At 38.7% G+C, this 20,254-nt stretch overlaps 1 protein-coding gene across 1 annotated transcript in view; it reads right to left on the reverse strand.

Moving 5' to 3' along the window:
* SNX25 (sorting nexin 25) overlaps nucleotides 1-20,254 on the reverse strand; it is an 81,559-nt gene that overhangs the window by 43,955 nt on the left and 17,350 nt on the right. The window contains exons 3-6 of the mRNA XM_030450208.1: nucleotides 17,596-17,812; nucleotides 6,922-7,094; nucleotides 5,880-6,066; nucleotides 652-722 (exon numbers count right to left, since the gene is read on the reverse strand). Of these exons, the coding sequence (XP_030306068.1) occupies nucleotides 652-722; nucleotides 5,880-6,066; nucleotides 6,922-7,094; nucleotides 17,596-17,812 (648 nt within the window). The remainder of the gene's footprint in view (nucleotides 1-651; nucleotides 723-5,879; nucleotides 6,067-6,921; nucleotides 7,095-17,595; nucleotides 17,813-20,254) is intronic.

The raw sequence follows: 20,254 nt of genomic DNA on the forward strand, positions 1-20,254 counted from the left end.
TGCTTTTTATTATGCTTTGATATACTTCAGGTATATCTATCTGAACAAATATTTGGCCTCTAATTTTGCCATCAGCATCATCTCCTGAAAATATACCAGTGTTGGTACACTTTGAGAAACCTAAAAACCCAGTATATATAATAAATGTAAATACAAAAATAAGATGCATGTTGCCAAAACAGAAAGAAGGATTTAAGAGCGGTCTGTATTGCAATAGAAAACATAATATGATGAAGAGTAAAAATGAAGTCTGACTAACAGTTACAATGTATCATTCACTCTTCTGTGTTTTGAAATAAGAACAGAATGAGATTTTGAAGAATGGATTGTATGACAGACAAAGATTCTCAGCATATGAATTCTTAATGCCAAAAATCCTAATTGCAGCAAGTTCTGAAAATTAATGCCTCATAGATACAACCTTTCTCATGATCCATAAGCTTAGATGAAGATGGGCTGGGGGAATAATCACACCATTATAGTTTCTGGAAGAATCAGAGAAATGGAACAGAACTGAACTACTGAAGGCATAGCATTCCTAAAAATCAGTCTAAAAACCCCATGCACACTGTCTGCACATTTATGTCACACATTTCAAACAGCTTTTGGAAATGAAAACAACAAATGTGGCTTAAAAAAATGTAATCTTACCTTTCTGCCTCTTCACTTGGGGAATATTGCTGATTGTGGTTGCCTGAACTATTTCCACTACAATCTGATACCTAGTTTTAAAAACATTAGGGGATGAGGGGGAGAGAGAAGAGAAAAAAAACCCATGGCATTAGTTTTTTAACAATGTGTTCTTCATAGAGCACACTTAAGAATTAATAAAAAACAGCCTTTTTTTCTTACTCTATTCCCTATGCATACTGCTCCTTAGGTTATCTTGCAACAAAAGGTAAACACCCAACTGAAAGTAATACTGTCCCTTTCTCTCAACTGCTGGCACTGCACAGCCAGTTAATAGTAAATACAACGTCAAGTCATGTTCTTGATGTTAAACGTAAGTTTTCTGTAGGAAACTACGATGGATGTTCAGTTCCAAAAGAAAAAAAAAAATCTATCTGTAAGGTTCTTCTAGTAATGCACTCTACACATATATGGATCATATATAATAACTTAGGGGAAGCAAAAAGGTATCACACTAAAAAAAGTAAAACACCAAAGTACTACACTAGAGGAGTATTAAGACTTGTTAATCACCTGAAACTATACTACACATAATAGAAGACAGCTAATGCAGTTAGTAAACTGAATTTTAAGTAAAACCAATCTTGTAACTAGCAGACACCATGCACACAAAGAAAACGACTGCCAGTTAAATCTTCAATAAACAAAGTTCAGGTCCTACCAAACACTCATATTCTTCTCGGTGCACTTACTTTGGCAGCTATTAATACTGGTATTAAAGCAAGTATTCTAGTGAATTTAACTCATTCCTAACCTGAGGTAGGAGTTTCCTAACCTCATCTACCAAGTTAACTCCTAGATGAAGGCTGAAGCCTCCTGTAAAGTCTGCTATTTCTGTGGCTACTTATTCTCTGTTTAATAGAGTCTACAATCCTTAAAATATATTTCTCCTTTCTTTCATGTGTATTTTTTCACCAATAGTACTTAATTCCCTTGTTCCTCTTGCCTCCTGTAGCTCTTTCAGGATTTTGATTTCAGTCTGCCTCTTTGTATGGAAATATTGTTTTACACACATAATATCCAGTCCCTCACAATTACACAAGGCTTAGGCAAAGTAAATATGGCACATAGAAAGTATTTCCCACCTTGCAACATTTTTACTTCCAAATTTACTCACATTTTTTCACATTCATGGTTTTACATGTTTTCATTATCAATTATGTAATACAGCTTTTTTTTTTTTTTTTTCCTCATTATATTTCCTCAAGTAAGGGAGATGCTCTAAGTTAAATCCTCAAAGATACTCTTTAGTTTGCTCCTCAGAAGTGCTGGGCTCTGGCTGTAACTACTTGATAAGAATGCTGTAAAACACTTCACCAAACAAACACCACCCTGGCTACACTACCAGACCATGACCCTGTCCTCCTGAAAGTGTGTTCCAAATATTCTGTGGTGAGTAAACATGGAAGGAAGTTTTGTATGTGATGTATAAATTCTAGTTTCAAAAAGTGAACTGTACTTGATAAACTGGACCAATCATGGGCTCACATCTAAATTAATTCTACCTTCCTACTCTTATCTCTTCCCTATTCTTTGTTATATTCATCGCTTTCCCTTATTTCTTAACTGAAGGATGACACAGCCAGTGACAGTGGTCTTTCTTACCATGAATTGTGCAATGACCTTTTGCTGGCATACTAATAAATACAAGAATAAATATAATGTTGGTGTCGAAAGCAGTTAAAGCTATCAACCAGTTTATTTCCACTATTTACTCTCAGCTATGTTTTTAACTCATCATGTTTTTAATCTCCAGTTTTCTCTGACAGAGCAAGAGAATTTATCTTAAAATTTCCAATTTATCTACATTAAATTAATTCTGATGGTAATAAGGCTGAAATCTCACTGTTTAAACGTTTTCCTCTTAAAATAAATAGGGATAATATATTTTGTGGAAACTTGGTAAAATAGGAATAAACCTCTCCTTCCCTTCACGACAAGCAACAATGACAGTAAACATTGTGACTCTGAAGGATGCAAATTCACATCGGTGATGTGAAGAATATTCATAGGTAACCATACAATAGTCCCTTTTCTGGAAGTTGTGTTGGTCTGGGTGTTTTCTTCCTCAAACAAATCCAAATTTTTGAAAAACAAAGGTATGAAATGCAAAAAACCTCGCACAAGTGAAAACCGAAATAGCTCCTCTGAAATCAGCTAATGGCTTCTTATGAAAACAAACACCAGGTCCCCACAGGTCCCTTATAAAAATGAAAGGGATGTTTCCACAAAGCAATAGAGACGTTCTGCTAAGAAATAAAGTGACCAAGTGTTAGAGGCTCACTATGGATATTAATGAACCTTGAATTCAGAAGTATTTCCAAAATTAATAAGTAGTTTCTGCATAATATAAATAAGAGCTAAAAATAAAATCCATAAAAGCATTGCAGAAAATCAATATGATATTTCTTCTGACAGTAAAGCTTCTAAAGCAAGGAGAGAAAAAAGATTTAGACAATCCTAGTACCATATGAGCCTTTCAGGAAAAGCTATTTGCAAGGCAGAGAGCTTGTACACTTGCTTACAAGGAGTTCCAAAACACACAGCCTCCCAATCTTTTCTGTTTTCCTGGCCAAGAGCATCAACACCCCTCTCCCACAGGTTTCCACAGATTCAGCCAGGGATCTTTCCCTACTTACCCCACAACAGACACCTGGTTCTTATCACAAGAAAGCCTTGCAAAACTCTTTTAATTAAAATCAGCCTGGAAGAATGCCTAGTGGGATTTCTCTACTGTAATGTCATGTGCATACTCAAGGAGCACAAAGGAGTCCAAGTTTTTTTTGACTACAGTCCACGAAGAGTCAGAGGAACTGTTTATGAGTGTCTCATGGCCTCTTTCACTGAGCAACTTATTTTATGTTTATTTTAGAAAGTAGATAGTAATTAACCTGTAAAAATAAAGCATGGCAAGGACCTTTTAAAAAGCTAGTTTCTGAGCAACTGTAGTGCCTTGGGATAAATTTCTCTCCTACACAGAAAAATATTACAACTTATACCTGTGCTTTACCAATATGTTACATGGCAACGTTTAGGACTAATGGGAGGCTTATAGTTCATGAATGCCATGCACTGGCTCTCACAGAATATTATTACCCAGAAGAGCCTCTAACTGGGAAACGTGTTTAAGTTCAACAAGCCAGTAATTTATTCTTCTCCCCTCTCCTGTCACTCTCACAGACTCTAAACCTATTCCTCAGTAGTAATTGCACAATGGTTTATTTGTTTCCTCCTCTTCAATACCTTCTCTGTAGATTTCTCTGTGTTTCACTGTGCTGTAATTTAAAACCTGAAATATCATTTATTTTGCTCACCTAAAATATCACCTATATTCTTTTCCCATTCATACAGGGACTCCTGCTTGGCCTCCTTGACATAAATCTGTAAACTTTCACTGCTTAATGATGAAAGCTTTGCATAATATAATATACAAATACAGCATCTCTAGCTGCTCCCAACAGTGCTGGAAAACTAACAGAACAAGAATCCATCCTCTGACAGGGGAAGGGCTCTACAGCCATTTCCAGAAATGGGCTCTACACAAAGAGAGGTAGGGTGAGCACAGCTTCTGAAATTAAATCCTGTTTCTCTCTGAAAAGAGGATACATTTTCTAAGACATTTTCAATTCAAATAGCGACCAGCACAGACTGATCAACATTACGTAGGGTACAGAGGAAAACATCTCAAGACCATGGTAGTTGGACTCCACAAGCTAGGAAAGAAAAATCCTAAGTGCAGCTAAACCCACGTTATTTCATAAAGCAAATTTGCTATCTGATATTAGAAAACACCATTTAAACTGACCTTTCAGCTAAAAAGAGAGCTCATGGAGCTCCCTAATGTGCCTTAACAACAACAGCAGAAGAGTTGGGTTTCTTTTGAAAAAAGCAGAGCCATTAGTGTCATTATGCTAATAAATATGATGTCAATTAGGTTTTAGACAGAGTCTAATAGAGACTAATTCCTGCTCTCAGGAAAGGCACGCTGGCCCAGACTAAAAAGCAAATTTTACTGCCAATGAACAATAAGTAGCCAAGCAACAAAATCATTTCAACATCACCTAAATGCATTTTCCTATCTCAGAAATGCAAGTGGTTTCAGAATGAGAGAGAAGAAAAGGCGTAAGTAAGGTGTTATTTATGCAGCCCACATAGTGCATCTTGGTAAACCATCACTTGGTTTGATCAAGTGATCAATCCAAGCCTAATGGAAGGTCTGGGTCACACCAGATGACAGCAGTGCATCAAATGGGACTGATGTGCTTGTCCCTTTCATCTCTTGCTGCAGCCATTTAGGAAGAGAAAAAGCTGACCTGCAGCAGCAACAGAAGGCAGTCAGGGAAGAACAAAAAATAGCAGTTTTGGTTGGTGGCAACAGATTAGGATCACTCTGGAAATAGTTTCAACAGTCCTCCAGAGCCTTGGGTGTGCTCCACAAAACCAACCCAACATCTAGGGAGATGCAAGTAGTATCTCGTTATTATGAAAGATGGAAGAAAAAAAGATATGATATTTTTGGGGAGGGGAAAATGCTATGAAAGTAAGCAGGTGCTATTTGCATTAGAAAACAGGAACATCAAACAAGCTCATGATACTTATAAGCTCAGTGTTTGGTTTTTTTGTCTTTAAAGAATTCTTCTGATTTCATTAACATATTTAAGAAGGATGAAACTGGTAAAAAAATCTCCCTGCAACAGTTCAGGAAACCTCTGATCCTGTGGCAAAATGTGATGGAACTCAAACACCTCATTCCACATCTTTCAATTCCATCACAGCATACTGCTCTGACTGCCCAGTGCCCATAGGGTCACTAGAGTTCAGAGTCACCAGACCACCATAACCAACCATACTTTGTAACAATAATGAGGAGATAACACACACTCGTGGAAATTCAACAAATTATTTTATCTAATTCCACAGAGGCAAGATACAAGAAGGGTCTGGTATGCTTTTCAACACTACAGTCATCTCTGGTATACTACAAAGTGGATTTTTTTAGCATTTTCTGCCTCCAAACCAAAAAGCTGACTACATTAGAGATTAATTAATGTTGTGGCTTATCATCCTTACTGTCTCCGCTTCACTAAAAGAAAAAAAAAAGGAAAATCAAAATTCATTCAAATCTCAAGAACAGGCTGGCAAAAGAAGCACATTTAGTTTCAAATGAACTACAGTGAAACATTAAATACCTCAGTTGTTTCAGGAACTCAACATCAGAGCTGCTGTTAATGAGCTTGATGAACTCTTCATAAGAAGGAGCATATGTGTAGTCTTTCTTCTGATGCTCATTCATCTGTTCCCTGTACTCCAGCTGGCTGAGCAGCATTTGGTTAATATAATCTGGATCACTCAGCAGTTCCACCGCTGGTTTCAGCACTGGAGAGGAAAAATATTTTAAAACAAAATCCTTATGCTTAAGAGTAATTGCTGTCCTTCAAAAGAAAATTGCAAATAAAAGGCAAAAATAAGTACACAGTTGACAAAAATCCAAAACCACTCTTCGGGGCTACATAGTACATTTGAGACTGAATGTACTTTCTTGATAAAAACTGTCTGCTTATGCTATTACACAAATTTATATACACTGACAAAGCTGAGCTCTATGTGGAAAATTCCGAGTATTTTTGTTCTTTCTGCTGTATGCCTTGAAGGCTACAACATTACAGCCACTATAAATGAAAATTAAAAGTAAACTCAATCACATAATGCACTTGAGACTTCATAATTTCTGAATCTTATTTCAATAATATAAAAAATGAACAGTGTACTTCTCATCAGATGAAAGCGTAGCTGATAAAATAATAATCAAACCAGAAAACCCTCAATAAGAAACCTACACTGAATAAATCAAAGCCTAAAAAAAATTAAATCTGGTGCCATGATTCACCACATCCTTAAGCCTATAGATTCTATGTATCTGAATAAAACAGAAAAGGTCAGAATTGTACATATAATCACTAAAAATAATGCCATGGACCACTGGAAAAGTGTTTATCTATAAAAGAAATTAGAAGAATGGAGCAGACAAACTATTTTTTATCCTGAAAGGTGCTAACCAGCCTGGCAACAAGTCAGGAGAGTCAAGTAAGTATATGCTTCATTTTGAGAATATGAAGTATCTTATTAAATTCCAGAATTTAAAAGCAGAGCATCAAGACATACATAATGAAGTCTGTAATTACTAATATTGTACAGGTGCAAATGGTTAATCATTTCCGATCTTTGATCTACCTTTTGTTGCAAGAATTTCTGCAAGGACTATGCGCAAGCTGACAGACTGGACATCCTTTGAGGGTAGGAGACAATACACCAGAATTTGAGAACATTTTTGCAGGAATCTTACTTCTTCATCAGAGCTCCTCAAGCATGGGTGCAGCAAAAATGGTCTTGGTGGATCTTCCTGCCTACAAAGAAAGAAAAAAAAAAAAAAAAAAAAAAAGAAGAGAACTTACATGCCAGTTGCATCACAATTAGTAACTATCTGATAAAATACCTGATAATGGATTTTGGATAAATAAGTTCAGTAAACAAACACTTTAAACCACGTATATTTTAAAATATTACTAATTTTTCTTAATGATGTTAAGAAACATTTCCAAATTCCTTTGTCCTGTCAATGTTTTCACCTTCCAAAATAGAAATATAGTATTTTAAAACTTCATCAAATAGAGAGAGCCCAGCAAGTAGGACGAAAAAAGTTTATTTTAATTTTAAAAAATCCATTGCTTTTCAAAACAAACATAAGAAAATACATGGTTGTAAAGCAAACTAATCACATATCTGAACCTTTTAGAAGAGGATTTGGCATCAGGTCTGGTTTCAGAAACAGGTCTATCTGTCAGCTACTGAAGTTACCGCTTTGCTAGTGGCAAAGAAATCGCCCAGTAAATAAACTGGCCTGTTTGATCTGAATTTTCCCAGAACAGCAGTTCTGAACTTGGCAACCTGCAAGCTACATCAAATTGGTGTGTGCAGGATATCTATACAGTAATAGACTTGGCATTCAGCCATCTACTCTGGCTGAACCAATTTAGAAGAAGATTTTTAAAAAAACCCAGAGATTTTGGAAGAGGTTGGAATTGTGATGGCAAACAGAGAAAGGTGAATTTACTCCCAAAGTGCAAAGAAACTTGTCCAGACAAGTCCCCTCAGTAGTTTGGGGTAAGGGAGAACCAGCCATACTGTTACCAGTATCAGTGGGGTATATGAAGCATGAAACTGGCACAGATGATGTTGTAGGGGCTCACCATTTTCCCCCTTTTACTCTGTTTTTGTGATACCCCACCTAGAGTACTGTGTCCAGTTCTGGAGTCTGCAACATAAGGACATAGATCTTGAGTGTGTCCAGAGGAGAGCCACTAAAATGATCAGAGGGCTGGAGCACTTCCCCTATGAAGACAGGCTGAGAGAGTTGGGGTTGTTCAGCCTTGGAGAAAAGGAGGCTCTGAGGTGACCTTATAGCAACCTTCCCATATCTGAATGGGGCCTATAAGAAAGCTGGGGTAGGGCTTTTTACATGAGTCTGTAGTGACAGGACAAGGGTAAATGGTTTCAAACTTGAGAGGGGAGACTTAAGCTGGACATTAGGAAAAAAATCTTTCCTATGAGGGCAGTGAGATGCTGCAACAGGTTGCCCAAGGAAGTGTTGGCAGCCCAATCCCTGGCAGTGTTCAAGGCCAGGTTGGATCGGGCCTTGAGCAACCTGGTCTTGTGGGAGATGTCCCTGCCCATGAATGGGGCTTGGAACTACACGATCCCTTCCAACCCTAAAAATTCTATGGGTTCTATGTGTGTGCAACCCTGTCTTTGGGGCTATACCCCTCTGGACAACTTGCTCACCCCCTGGACTTTAGGCTCTGATCAGTCTGATAGGTCTAAACCTATCATCTTCCAAGTCCCATTGCAGTTACCTCTTGGCCAGATCACCAATTTGGTGAGCGAGCTCTTGGCCAAATCAAGTAACAACACTTGCTTGGATCTGTGCATCTGTCATGCAGATCACAGACCTATTCAGAGAAAAGACAAGAGAACTTGCCTCAAGCTGAGTCCTCCGATCAGCAGGCAGAAGCTGGAATATGCTCATATTATATACCAATAAATCACCACAGATTATCAAAAATAACTAGGGAGCAAACTCACAGTTGTCTCAAACATCCTGAGTGCTTTGGAATCAAGCTCCATGTCTTGCCTGCGTTTGGTGGTGTCAGATCCTTGCCTCTGTCTAACTCCGGTCCAGCTTCAAGAAGGAATAGGAGAATACTTTCAGCCAGCATGGCTGTCAGCCTCCTGGGCATGGCATTCACTACCAGCTACTCACCAGCTCTAAGGGTTATGCAAGCTGCATACAAATGGATGGAGAAAACCCAAACTGTCTTGCTGGTTTCACTTTGCACTGGGGGAAAGAATTAGGCTCCTAATTTAAACTAAGTACATCAGCCCAGGAGGTAAGCCAGTTACAGGGTGCTATACTATATATTAACATATTATACCAATATATTCCTTTTCCTGGAAAGAGGCAAATAGGTCTTCCCTACTTCCAGTAATCATGGTAGGCACATTTTGGGAAGATGACAAAAGAGTCCTTCAGAGCTAACAGTGAAGGGGTGGTTGTGTCTCCATTGCAGCATGAGGCACTGGGTGGGCACTGTGCACCACTGAACATGCACAGCAACGTGCTGCTGGATGAGCAAGCCCATGATAGCAGACTGTGTTGTTCACAGACCTCCCACAAACTGCTCTTCTGATCACAGCTCTGAAAGAAACAGGGAGCAAACCTCTCCTGCCCTGTGTTTGTGACCAGTTCATCCCCTCACAGGTGCCAATCAATGGTTGTCTGGACTTGTCAGAAAATTTTTGACTGGACATGCCAAGGGAACTCCACAGTGCAGGTCACAGCAGCACCTGTTCTTAATACAAAAATGTCTGTAGAAGCAGAGACAAGGTGCCCTGGCAGTTCTTTCCTGGCCATGTGCCTGATGTCCTCCAATCACACAATTACAGTTCCATAGCAAGGTGACCATGACAGTGGTGACATTGTGTGTGTCTTCTGTAACCTAAGAGGTGCCATGATCATTTCCAAAAGCAGCCAAGACAGGTCCACTGAGGAAGGCTCTGAAGTGTTACAAAGGCCCAGATCTGTCACAACTCTTACCAGTGCCTCCTCCCATCATCTGCTTCCTTCCCAGAGCTAAAGACTGCTGTCCTGACTGTTACTCACAGAGCTGCACCAACCTCACTGCCTCTGTACGTGACAAAGTGACAAAGAACTGTACACAGTCAATATGAACGTTTTCAGTGAGACACTGCTGTACGGCCACTAGTGACAGGCTACACTGTGTAACAACTGCTTTTTGCTAGTCAGTTCTGGAAGAAGCAAGTAAGTTCAGTCACAGTATTATTATAGCTCTAATTTTCTTCTAATAATACAAGTAATTCATCTCAGGGTGACCGAAATTAAGTTTTTGATTACTTTGCAGAACAATAGGAAGGTAAAGATGACATTTATTTTCAATCTGACTGAAGCTTCTTATTCAATCCCTAATGAAACGATTTGTTTTTAGATGTGGATCATGAAGAGGGTTTCAATAGTTCCAAGTCAGAAAATTTTTAAAGCACGTCTGTTGGAACTGCTTGGATGTAAATTCTCTTCTTCTGAGGAGCAGTGGTTTATGAAGATGATGTGTAGTCTTCACTATCAACCAGCACAGTTCATGCAGTTGACTGAGTTCAGAAAGCTGTTTGTCTTGTTCATATAGGATCTTTTCTCTCTGGCAGCCTAATGCCTAGTTATTTCCCTCACTCATTTACATTCCTATTGCATAGGAATATGCAGACATAGCCTACAGCCTACTCTACATTGCATCAAACATTACCCACCACAGGCTCTCTCTAAAGGCATCAATTATTTATCCAAAACCAGACATATCTGAGGCAGACAGAAAGTCTGGGTCATTTCTGTACAGCCATCTCTTACTGGGGAAGTAAAATCTTCCATTTCTGGACAGGTTGGTCCACCCAAACTTAGCTAAAACTTAGAAAGCAGAAGCACAGGCAAAATGCTGGCAATCAGAATGACTTAATTAGATGGCTAGCAGCAAACTCACCTCCCCCTTCAACTGCTTCCTGCTTATTAACAACTGTGATACAGCATTAGAACTAAAAGCACTAAAGGAGGTGATTGCTTTTCTGCCTGTGAACACAAACCCTCCATCCCTTTTGGACAACCTTACCTTATTTGTGGGACATCCTGCACAGCAATTGGATCAAGCTATACTTTGGTAACATGCGCAAAACATGAAACATGTATGTTCATGAAAGCCAAGATTAGTCTTTGATAACTCTCTACAAGCCTCCTGAGGAACATCAGTCTGTTTGGACTACAAACACCCTGAAGCATTAACTGCACCTATATTACCATGCAAGAAAAGACACCATTTCTCACCATCTTGTGTCTCCCTGTTGTGCAGATTCACTCCCAAGTAAACAGGCAATACATACAGCTTGGCTGGGTTGGACTTGTGCCAGGGCTTTTCTGATACATGGTCAACTGAACCCAAGCAGAAAATCCAAGACCATAAACAAGTAGAAAGGCAAATATTTGACTCTTACCCTTCTCATTTGTTAAATGTGTTTCTGCCTACAGGAATGCAAGGGGAGAGTGGAGTTTCATACTCTCTAGTTGACAGGCCATTTAAGAAGTGTTTGAATTCTTTTCTGGAGTAGCCTCCATTACCAAAGATGGCCCAACTCTCTAGAAGAAGGGTTCTTCCAATTGTTTTCCTACCTAAGCTGTACCTAAAATGTAATCCAGAAAGCAAAAGGGAAGGTACAGAACCCCACCAGATATTCATGAAAACAATAGAGAAACAAAACTTTCAGGAATTTGTGTCAACAAATCCTGCAGTTTTCATTGCTGTTTGGGCAAGAGAAATAAGGGGGAGACAAAGCTGGTGAGGAAGCTTGAAGGGAGGCTTAGCAGCTACAAAATATATCAACTTGCCAGTGGTAAAACAGACAAGATAAGACATCCCAGTTTATTTTCTCCTTTGCATTTACACGCAAGGCACTACACTTCTATTTAGCTCAATATATCCATTGATCAGCTTGCAGGGAAAACATAAAGTGTGTCAGAGAAAGGTCTGGCCAGAAAACAGTATCCCTTGTAACCCATAAAACAAAGAAGCAGTGAGCAATCATGGAAGTATTAATGCCACTGCTCTGCTACTGAACCGTGACTGTTTACTATGCTGAAGCAGGAGCTAAAATGTCCTGATCAGGTATATTCGTAAGGCTTGATATAAAACCTGGATCTTCAGCTTCATGGGAACATGATCAAGAGTAAAGAAAGGCACTGCTCACTTTGCAGAGACCAACAGGAAAACCAAAGTTTAACTCCAATCCACATGCATGTACACTAAGCAGAGTGCTACTACATCTCTCTAGTGCCAATAAAGATATTAAGCACTATTAAATAACCCAAATATTTGGCAGGGCCTGCTAAAGCAAACTCCTTTCTATTGGGTTAATTGAAAATAAGGTGCAGGCAAATAAATAAATATGTAGAAAAGAAAAAAAAGAAAAAGAAAAGAAGAGAAAAAAGAAAATAAGAAGACAAGAAATAAAAAAAATACTTTTAAAAAGGGGGGAAAAAAACCCACACAAAACACCACCACAAAACACCACCAGTCAAAAAACCAAAAATCTGCAAAACAACTCTGCAGGAAATTACCTGAGTTCTTTCTCTTTAAATAAATAAATATATCACAAAATGTTCCCTTCAGCCTTGCTGTTTATTTAGTCTTTCAAGAGAGCATCTTGCTGTTACATTTAACTCTCAAATCAGTGCAATTGTGAGCTGAAGTACACATGCAACTCACTCTAAATGACTTTCATCAGTACATTCAACACTCAGCACGTGCTTTCATCGAACTGATGAGAACTACCAGAACCACATGCAGACTGCATCTCTTCACCCACATTGCCCTCAGATCTCTAAGCTTTACAGTGCAGCAGAACAGGAACTGCTTCATCTGTTTGAACTTTTTAACAAACAAATTTAGACCTTTACATGCCAGCATCATAAAACACACCTGGAAACTCTACAACAGAGCACAAACTTCAAAAGAACAACAAAAAATAAGGACAAAGCCAACACTTCCACAGTTGTCTTTTTCATCAAGATACGGAAGCGAGATTATAAGTCACTTTACCTGATATTAACTGTGAAGATAACCATATCTTTTGTACATGTCACACTAACCTCCTTCAGGAAAGAGCATCTGACATGTCATGTTTGTATCAGACCCAAAGAACACATGAAGGCTTACAAGCTATGGTATGACCATGTCAGCACTAGGAGGTCCTAATGCTTATTGTGATGTCTGGGACATAATCATAGAATCATGGATCGTAACAGGACACCCAGACTTCCCACAATGAAGCTTGAAGTCAATGGTGCGCTTCAGATATGGTGCTACCCATGAGTTAACTTTATTAATGTGCTCAGACTTTGCCTCATTATGACTATTTTGTTCTCAGTACTTTCAGACAGCTGCTCCCATTGCAACAAACCTCTAAATTTCATACTAATCATCTTGATACTCCTCTCCAGAGGCTGAGTGTGATAAGCAGTTCTTGGCATTCCTGGTTTGTGAGTGGTAAAAGGAAGTATAAAAGAAAAACAAGAACTGTGGGAAGTATTTAGTAGCTCTCCTGAAAACTTAGATGCAACTATAGGATTAATCAAATTAAGTCTCAAGTGCTTAAATTCCCTTTGCATCAACCTGCTCTTGATCAGTTTGTGGTGGCATCTTTTAGTTTTACTGACTATACATATTGTGATCACCAAAAATATAACCTGTATGTGCATAGGTATTCACACAAATTAGAAACTGAGTTGCCTTCTCTCCTTACTTACCCTGTCAGTAATATACAGAAAACAAAAGGAATATTATCAGAACACATACAATATGAACTGAAATCCTCGAACTGCTTGTCACACTATCACTCAAACAACAATTTCCCACCTCCTCCCACTTTCCAAGAACTCTGAACCCTTAAATACTGGTTCAGAACCAACACTGGGAGTAGCCTGCAGCCCCCAAGCATCCATTTTGCTAAGTCATGACTTAGGCTGCAAGTTCAGACACAAACACACACAAACACTTCCGAGCATCCCATCATATGTCACTGAGCAGTCAACTTGCCAGACACTTTTGCGATTAAGGTGTCCCACCTGTACATTAAAGACAGAGAAGACTCCAAATCAAAAAATATAGGAGAAAATAAATCCATGTAACTGTAACTTCTCACTGAGATTTGTTCAAAACCCCCTGCTTGTCAGGAGGTTCAGTTACTTATCTTCAGATCCCATTTGCCTAAATCTCACTTTGTTTACATTGCTGTTTAGAGATCACCAGAAAATTATGTCATCTACCTAATATTAATAGTTCTGTAGTAATATCTGATCTGGTTACCCTTAGCCCACCATAAGCATAAGAGAACTACCTCTCCCCTCCATGTGGACACTCAATGTTTTCACTTTGCTAAGTCCTTCTGATACTGGCTGTACAATGCATGCAGAGGAATAGCTACCTCTTCCTTACAACAGACATACCATGTTACCAGAGTAAGATTATATGCCCAAAATCAGGTAATTGTAGCCTCCTGGAATGTGTATTTCTGCCACAGAGAGTGCTGCACCCACATACCAATGTGAGTGTTTCCAGCATTATACACCACCTTATTCAGCTCACTGTCATTCCCCGATCACATAAAATTCTACTTCTACACTGAGCTAATACTAGAAATGAAATGGTTTCCTATCTAAAATATTCACAATTGCCACAAATTCTGTATCTGAAAAGTGACAGGATCTTTGGAGCACCAGCTGGACATCAAGACTCACCCCTGTGACGCATGTAAAAAGAGTAAATTGGGAGTTGTCTTGCCTACAGCTTGCATAGCTCTGTGCCACCTAAGACAGTTCTGCCCATGGCTAGAGGAATGTTACCTGCCCTCCTTTCACTCTGTAGAGGTGTCTGGAAGGTGCAGGTAATTCTTGTCAATCAAGAAATCCAGGAGATAGAATATATAAAGCCCTAACACTGCCAGGCTTTTCCCTCTTCTGATTCCCTGCCTTCCACTGTTCAAAGTGGAAGGGGACTCTCATGCTCTCTCTCCTTTAGGGAACCATTTTTCCTCATCTGATGGCCACTTACTGTTTATTACTAAGCTGGGCCTCACGGTGATTAAGATAAGCCAGAGGGGAAGCAGGAGCAAAGGGAAGGACTGTAGCACCCTGCCTTATTCTGAAATGTTGCAGCCTATTTTCATCCCCTCCAACATACTGCTCCACGGATAAAACATGAAGAAAGTCAGTGAATACACTGAAGGGGATTTCTGTGGCTGATGTGCACCAGTGACAAAAAACTGAAGAAAAATTAATTTCTGACAGTTTCTTTGTGGTATTTTAGTGAACTTATCTGTTGTCATATAAGAAAACCGAGATAAAGTGGCTTAGGTGGCACCTCCTCCAGAGATGGTACAAAACTTTGTTAGCCACCAGAAAACAGACAGAATGTCCTGTGCTGTCACACTGCAGTATGAAATAAGCAGCAGAAAAGAGATCCAGAGCTCCCACAGGGGTCACAACAGGAAAGATACCTTACTCTAAATGCAGTCTCTGTTCCACTATATTTATCATCCCAAACTAACAGGATTTGTTATTAGAGACACAGAGGGAAACATGCAAATGCCAATTTAAATTAACTAATGTCATTAAAATGTTGATAGAAAGCAAAAGGTAGCTCAGGACAAAATCTGTGTTCCCTACCTTAGAAAGAAGAAGTTTCTTTGTTTGAACTGTGACAATACTGAAACTAATAGAAGGCTTTCCAAGAAATTGTATATTCCAAGTTGGAAGTAGAATACGTTCTAGTTCTCAGCTTAGAATGTCAGCAGGTTCTAGCACAGTAAACTCCACAGCAATAGGCAAGTTAGTACAAAACTCTAAGGATTCTTAAAAATACAAATTCCTTTGTAAAGAAAACAGTAACAGAGTCTTTGGCTGCGCTCACAGGTTTATTACGTGCAAGCTGAGATCACCTGGCAGTAAAAATTCTATCAGTAGCATATGAGCACAACACCATATTTCTGCCAACTTTAACACACTGCACACATAGCACTTAAACTCTCTCCATCTGCCAAACATTTTAGCACTGTGCCAGTTCCATAAAGTTTCCTGGACTTTTTGAGCAAGTTTGGATGAGCAGCATAAGGACACGCTAGTGCTTCACATTTTGCATCATGCAGCATTATTAAAGCCAGACATTTCTCTTAGTGAATTTCCAGCCTTGATTTATGTGTAAAACAGCCAGTAAGTCCACTTTCAACCTATACAAAATCTGCAGTTACAGCTGTGGGGCTGTTTTTTTTTAACCCACTATCACATTAGTTCTTGATGGGATTTTTTTCATAACCTGCCTTACCCAGCACTGACTAAGGTGCATTTACCATTTCAGAGTAAAAAAAGTTAACTGGAAAATAGCCAAGATAATTTATTTTAGCTCTGCATAGTGGAAATTACAGTCCAACACACACCTAGAAGAAGTGGTCATGATTCTCAGTAGATAGGAAACCTCAAAAATCAGCATTAATAATAATTCTGCAGTTTGGATTTTATGTCCCCAGCTTCAAACAGGAATATATTCACAGTTTAAAAAAAAAATATATCTATATCTATATCTATATATATGTGCTCACACTTTACATGTTCAAATTAAATTCTTCCCAAAAGCAAGTGCTTTACTACAATAAAGGGCAAGTGCAAGCATAATACTTAAAAATCAAGGAGCACACTCAGGAGCTTTACCTGACTAAGAAACTTCTACCACATTCCAGAGCCAACATAAAGCAGTTTCTAGAAGCCAATGCAAGATTTAGTGCAAAGTGTATACACTTTCATTTCTTCTTTCTCCAATTTAACTACTCTTTTAGTTTCTTTTTTTGTCATAATTTCCTACACATCAGTTTACATAAAACTGGTATCTACCACAAGCACATTAAATCTATTTTACGCTCCAGAAGAGAAAGAAGCACGAGTGGCAAAACACAGACTGGTCCCTGACAAAAAAACAGTTGATCTTTTTTCTTTGAAAGGAGGTAAAAAATCTGTGGATCTGACAACAGACAAATCACATCAGAGATAAGCCCAAATTTAATGCACAGATACAGTAATTGTACATTGTGTACATGCATTGTACATGGGAGAACTGCACAGACTCAGAATTTCCATTTGCAATTAATATTTGGGTGCAACTCTACTATTTAGTAGACAGCTGACCTTTTTAAGTGGACAAAGACAGCCTTGCCAAAAAGAAAATTTATGGAATTAGCAAGATAACCTCAACAAGAGTAAGAAAATCAAGCCAATGCTTTTTCCATTAGAGAAGACTTGTTACTGCAGGACAGGCCACTTACAGAAACCACAAGGCCTTGCCTCCCAGGGCTAGAAGAAATGGGAAACTGAATGGAAATAACCCTGGTGCTATTCTGGGAAAGGTACAAGTAACTATCATCTTGTCTGTTAACTGTTCTGACAGTGCCTCTCTCACACTACTTGCAGAATCTGCTAATAAAGCCCACCTCCTACTGTGAAGAAAGGATTCAAGGATGAAACTGAAACAGCAGTGAACCCAAATGCTGAGAAAAGAAGGACAAGTTTCTGTCCACAGATTTTATAGATGTCCTAAAACCTGCTTGATCTTTAAAATTGGTAGTAACCTTGAACTGCTTTCTTAATCAGATGCCCACAAAAGCATTTCATTCTTCATTGTCTGATACAGCACAACTGAAAGCAAAGAGAAAAGCAGAAAATTCCAATAATAAGCAGAGCTTTGTTTTTACCTGGCATTGGCTCCTTTAAGGTCACAGAAGTGTGAGAGTAAAGCTTTCACTACATCATTGCAGACGACTTTAACTACATCAATGTGACTCAGCCTCTGTCGCAGCTGCTTGGCAATCTCCCAGAAGTCCTCAGATAGCAGCTGGTACAGCTGCCCTTCATCTCTGCTGAGTGGCCCATACCAGGACAGGATGTAATCTCTGTAGCTGTAGTCAAACACTGAAACCAGAAACAAAACAATCAACACCAAAAGCCCCAACAGGGGAAGGCACACCAAGATAGGAAAAACATAATCATCCACTCTTAAAAATTAGATGGGTAATAGGTCTCATGGCTTCTTTGGGTTTAAAATTTTTACCAAAGTAAGGTTGGCAAAGTTACAGACACCTGCACCTAAGAGGTTACTGGAGGTCACTTTGCAAAGCAAAGCCTGTAAGTGGATTTGCTCAGTCAGGTTACTAGCTACACACAAACCTCAAACTAATACCTGTCTCTCAGCAGTGGATTTGGTTGTATCAACTATCATATAATCTAGGCTGTTACAGGCTGTAAGCCAGCCTACTTTACATCAGAATTCAACAGTCTCCACTCCAAAGTCAGTTAAAATGGGAGGTAGCAAGACTTTTAGATTTCAAAAGCCATACACAATACTGAACAACACTGCAGAAAGTAAATTATAGGATTACAGAAGAGCTAGAGATAAGAGAGAAAAAGTAGATTAGTGAGACAGTGCAAATTTTAGAAATTATTAGGTACTCCAAACCACATTTACAGCAATAACCAAGATTACTGTAATTGCAAGTCATGGTAACACCATCTTCTAACGTTCTGACTTTTCTTTCTGACATTTGTGTGCCACCAGCTTTACTGTTCTTGCACTACAGAAGTCTCTGGAAGTGCAGGAGAGAGCAGGAGACTTTCAGGGAGCATATGTGAGCCACATTAGTAGTTAACAACAAGATGGGGAAAAAGTTGGTGAAGGAGAAGCATTGAGTTCACATGTACCAGAGGGATAATTGAACAAGAAGGGGGGAAATAAGTTGTATGTCTGATAATCTGAGCAGCTTTTTTACCAAACATCCCTATTTCAGACTTTTTGAGATTGAAAGTATGTCTCATTTGCGAGTATAAACCTGTGGTGCAAAGTAATCATGCATGTCAACTACTTTTTACTTTCAATTTTGAAGTTGTTTCACAGCCTAGTAAACTATAAAGAGTTCCCTGGCACTGTGAGGATGAACTAATAGCATAGTAACAGCAGAACAACTGAAGCTGAATACTTTTGTCTAAAATACCAGCAGACATCATCCTACATCACCTTATTAAAAACATTTCAAAAGAAAAGGCCAAAATTGTTAAGTTTCTTGACAAATGCTTCATAAATCAAATTCCTCAGGTTAATAGTGAAACTAAGTTGCTTCACTGATTATGATCAAATATGAATGAATGTTCGTGATGAATATCACGAATATGATGAAATACTATGTCATTTCAAGAATCTTAAGTTATTGAGAAAAAAACATTTCAATCAATGAATCAATAAATAAATAAAAGAAGTTTTACATCTTTTCTCTGTTCCAGGAGAGAAAAAAATATGCAGAGACACGCTATAGGATAGTAATTTCCAATGTTGAAGCATATCCAGATTCAGTACTTTTCTAGCATAGAAAACACATTTAATTGACAACTGCCACCCAAAAATATTACAAAGTGATAAAAACTGTTATAAAGGAGAGTGGTCCTCTGATACAAGCTGAAGAGCATGATACACTGAGAGCAACTGGGAACAGCATTTTAAAAACTGAAGTTTATTTTTAAACTCAAATCTCCCATGACATTATACATTTTAAGTACCTGTTTTTCCACTGCTGTATCTATGTCTTTCTGCAACCACCTAATTTTTATAGCTTTTCTGTTGCAATACTTGAAATGCTGTGAAAAGCTGATCACAGCATGGATTATTCCTGTTCACCTGCTCTGCTGGAGACCCATAATTTCTCAAGAGCATTCAATACACACTGTGTTGGTGGTATTTGTTATCAGCACTGGCAGATAATTACTTTTTCAAGTTTTCTTACAGACACTGTCTCTACCGTAAAATGAACACACAGATGCAAAGTAGTGTATTTCTTCAGCATGTTGTGCCTAAGAAGCCAGGTTGATACCTGGTGGACAGAACCCTACAATACAAGAGTACAAGAGTTAAACTTTTATCTCCATCTCTTAGATTATATTATCTTTCAGAACATGTATCTTTTCCCACCAGTCCTTTAATTTATAACTGGTTTTAGGCAGCTCCTTTCCAAAATGAGCTCAGTTCCTCATTCACTCCATAGGCACCATCACATCCAATGTTAAGTCTCTCTGGCCTGGTAAAGCACAGCATCCAAACACAGAACAATGCTAATTAGTAAAGTATTATGAAAGCACAGTACTTGCAACTTTACTATACTCCCAGTTGAAATACTTGAAGCAAGATCTATTACACTGGGAAGACTTCTGCTCAAATACAGAACGGTGATGATGGATTCTCTGTCCCTGGAGATATTTAAAAAGAGACTGGATGTGGCACTCAGTGCCATGGTCTGGTAACTGCAGTGGTAGTGGATCAAGGGTTGGACTTGATGATCTCTGAGGTCCCTTCCAACCCAGCCGATTCTA

The sequence above is a fragment of the Calypte anna genome, chromosome 4A (genome assembly GCF_003957555.1).
Source record: "Calypte anna isolate BGI_N300 chromosome 4A, bCalAnn1_v1.p, whole genome shotgun sequence".
Classification (NCBI taxonomy): Eukaryota; Metazoa; Chordata; class Aves; order Apodiformes; family Trochilidae; genus Calypte; species Calypte anna.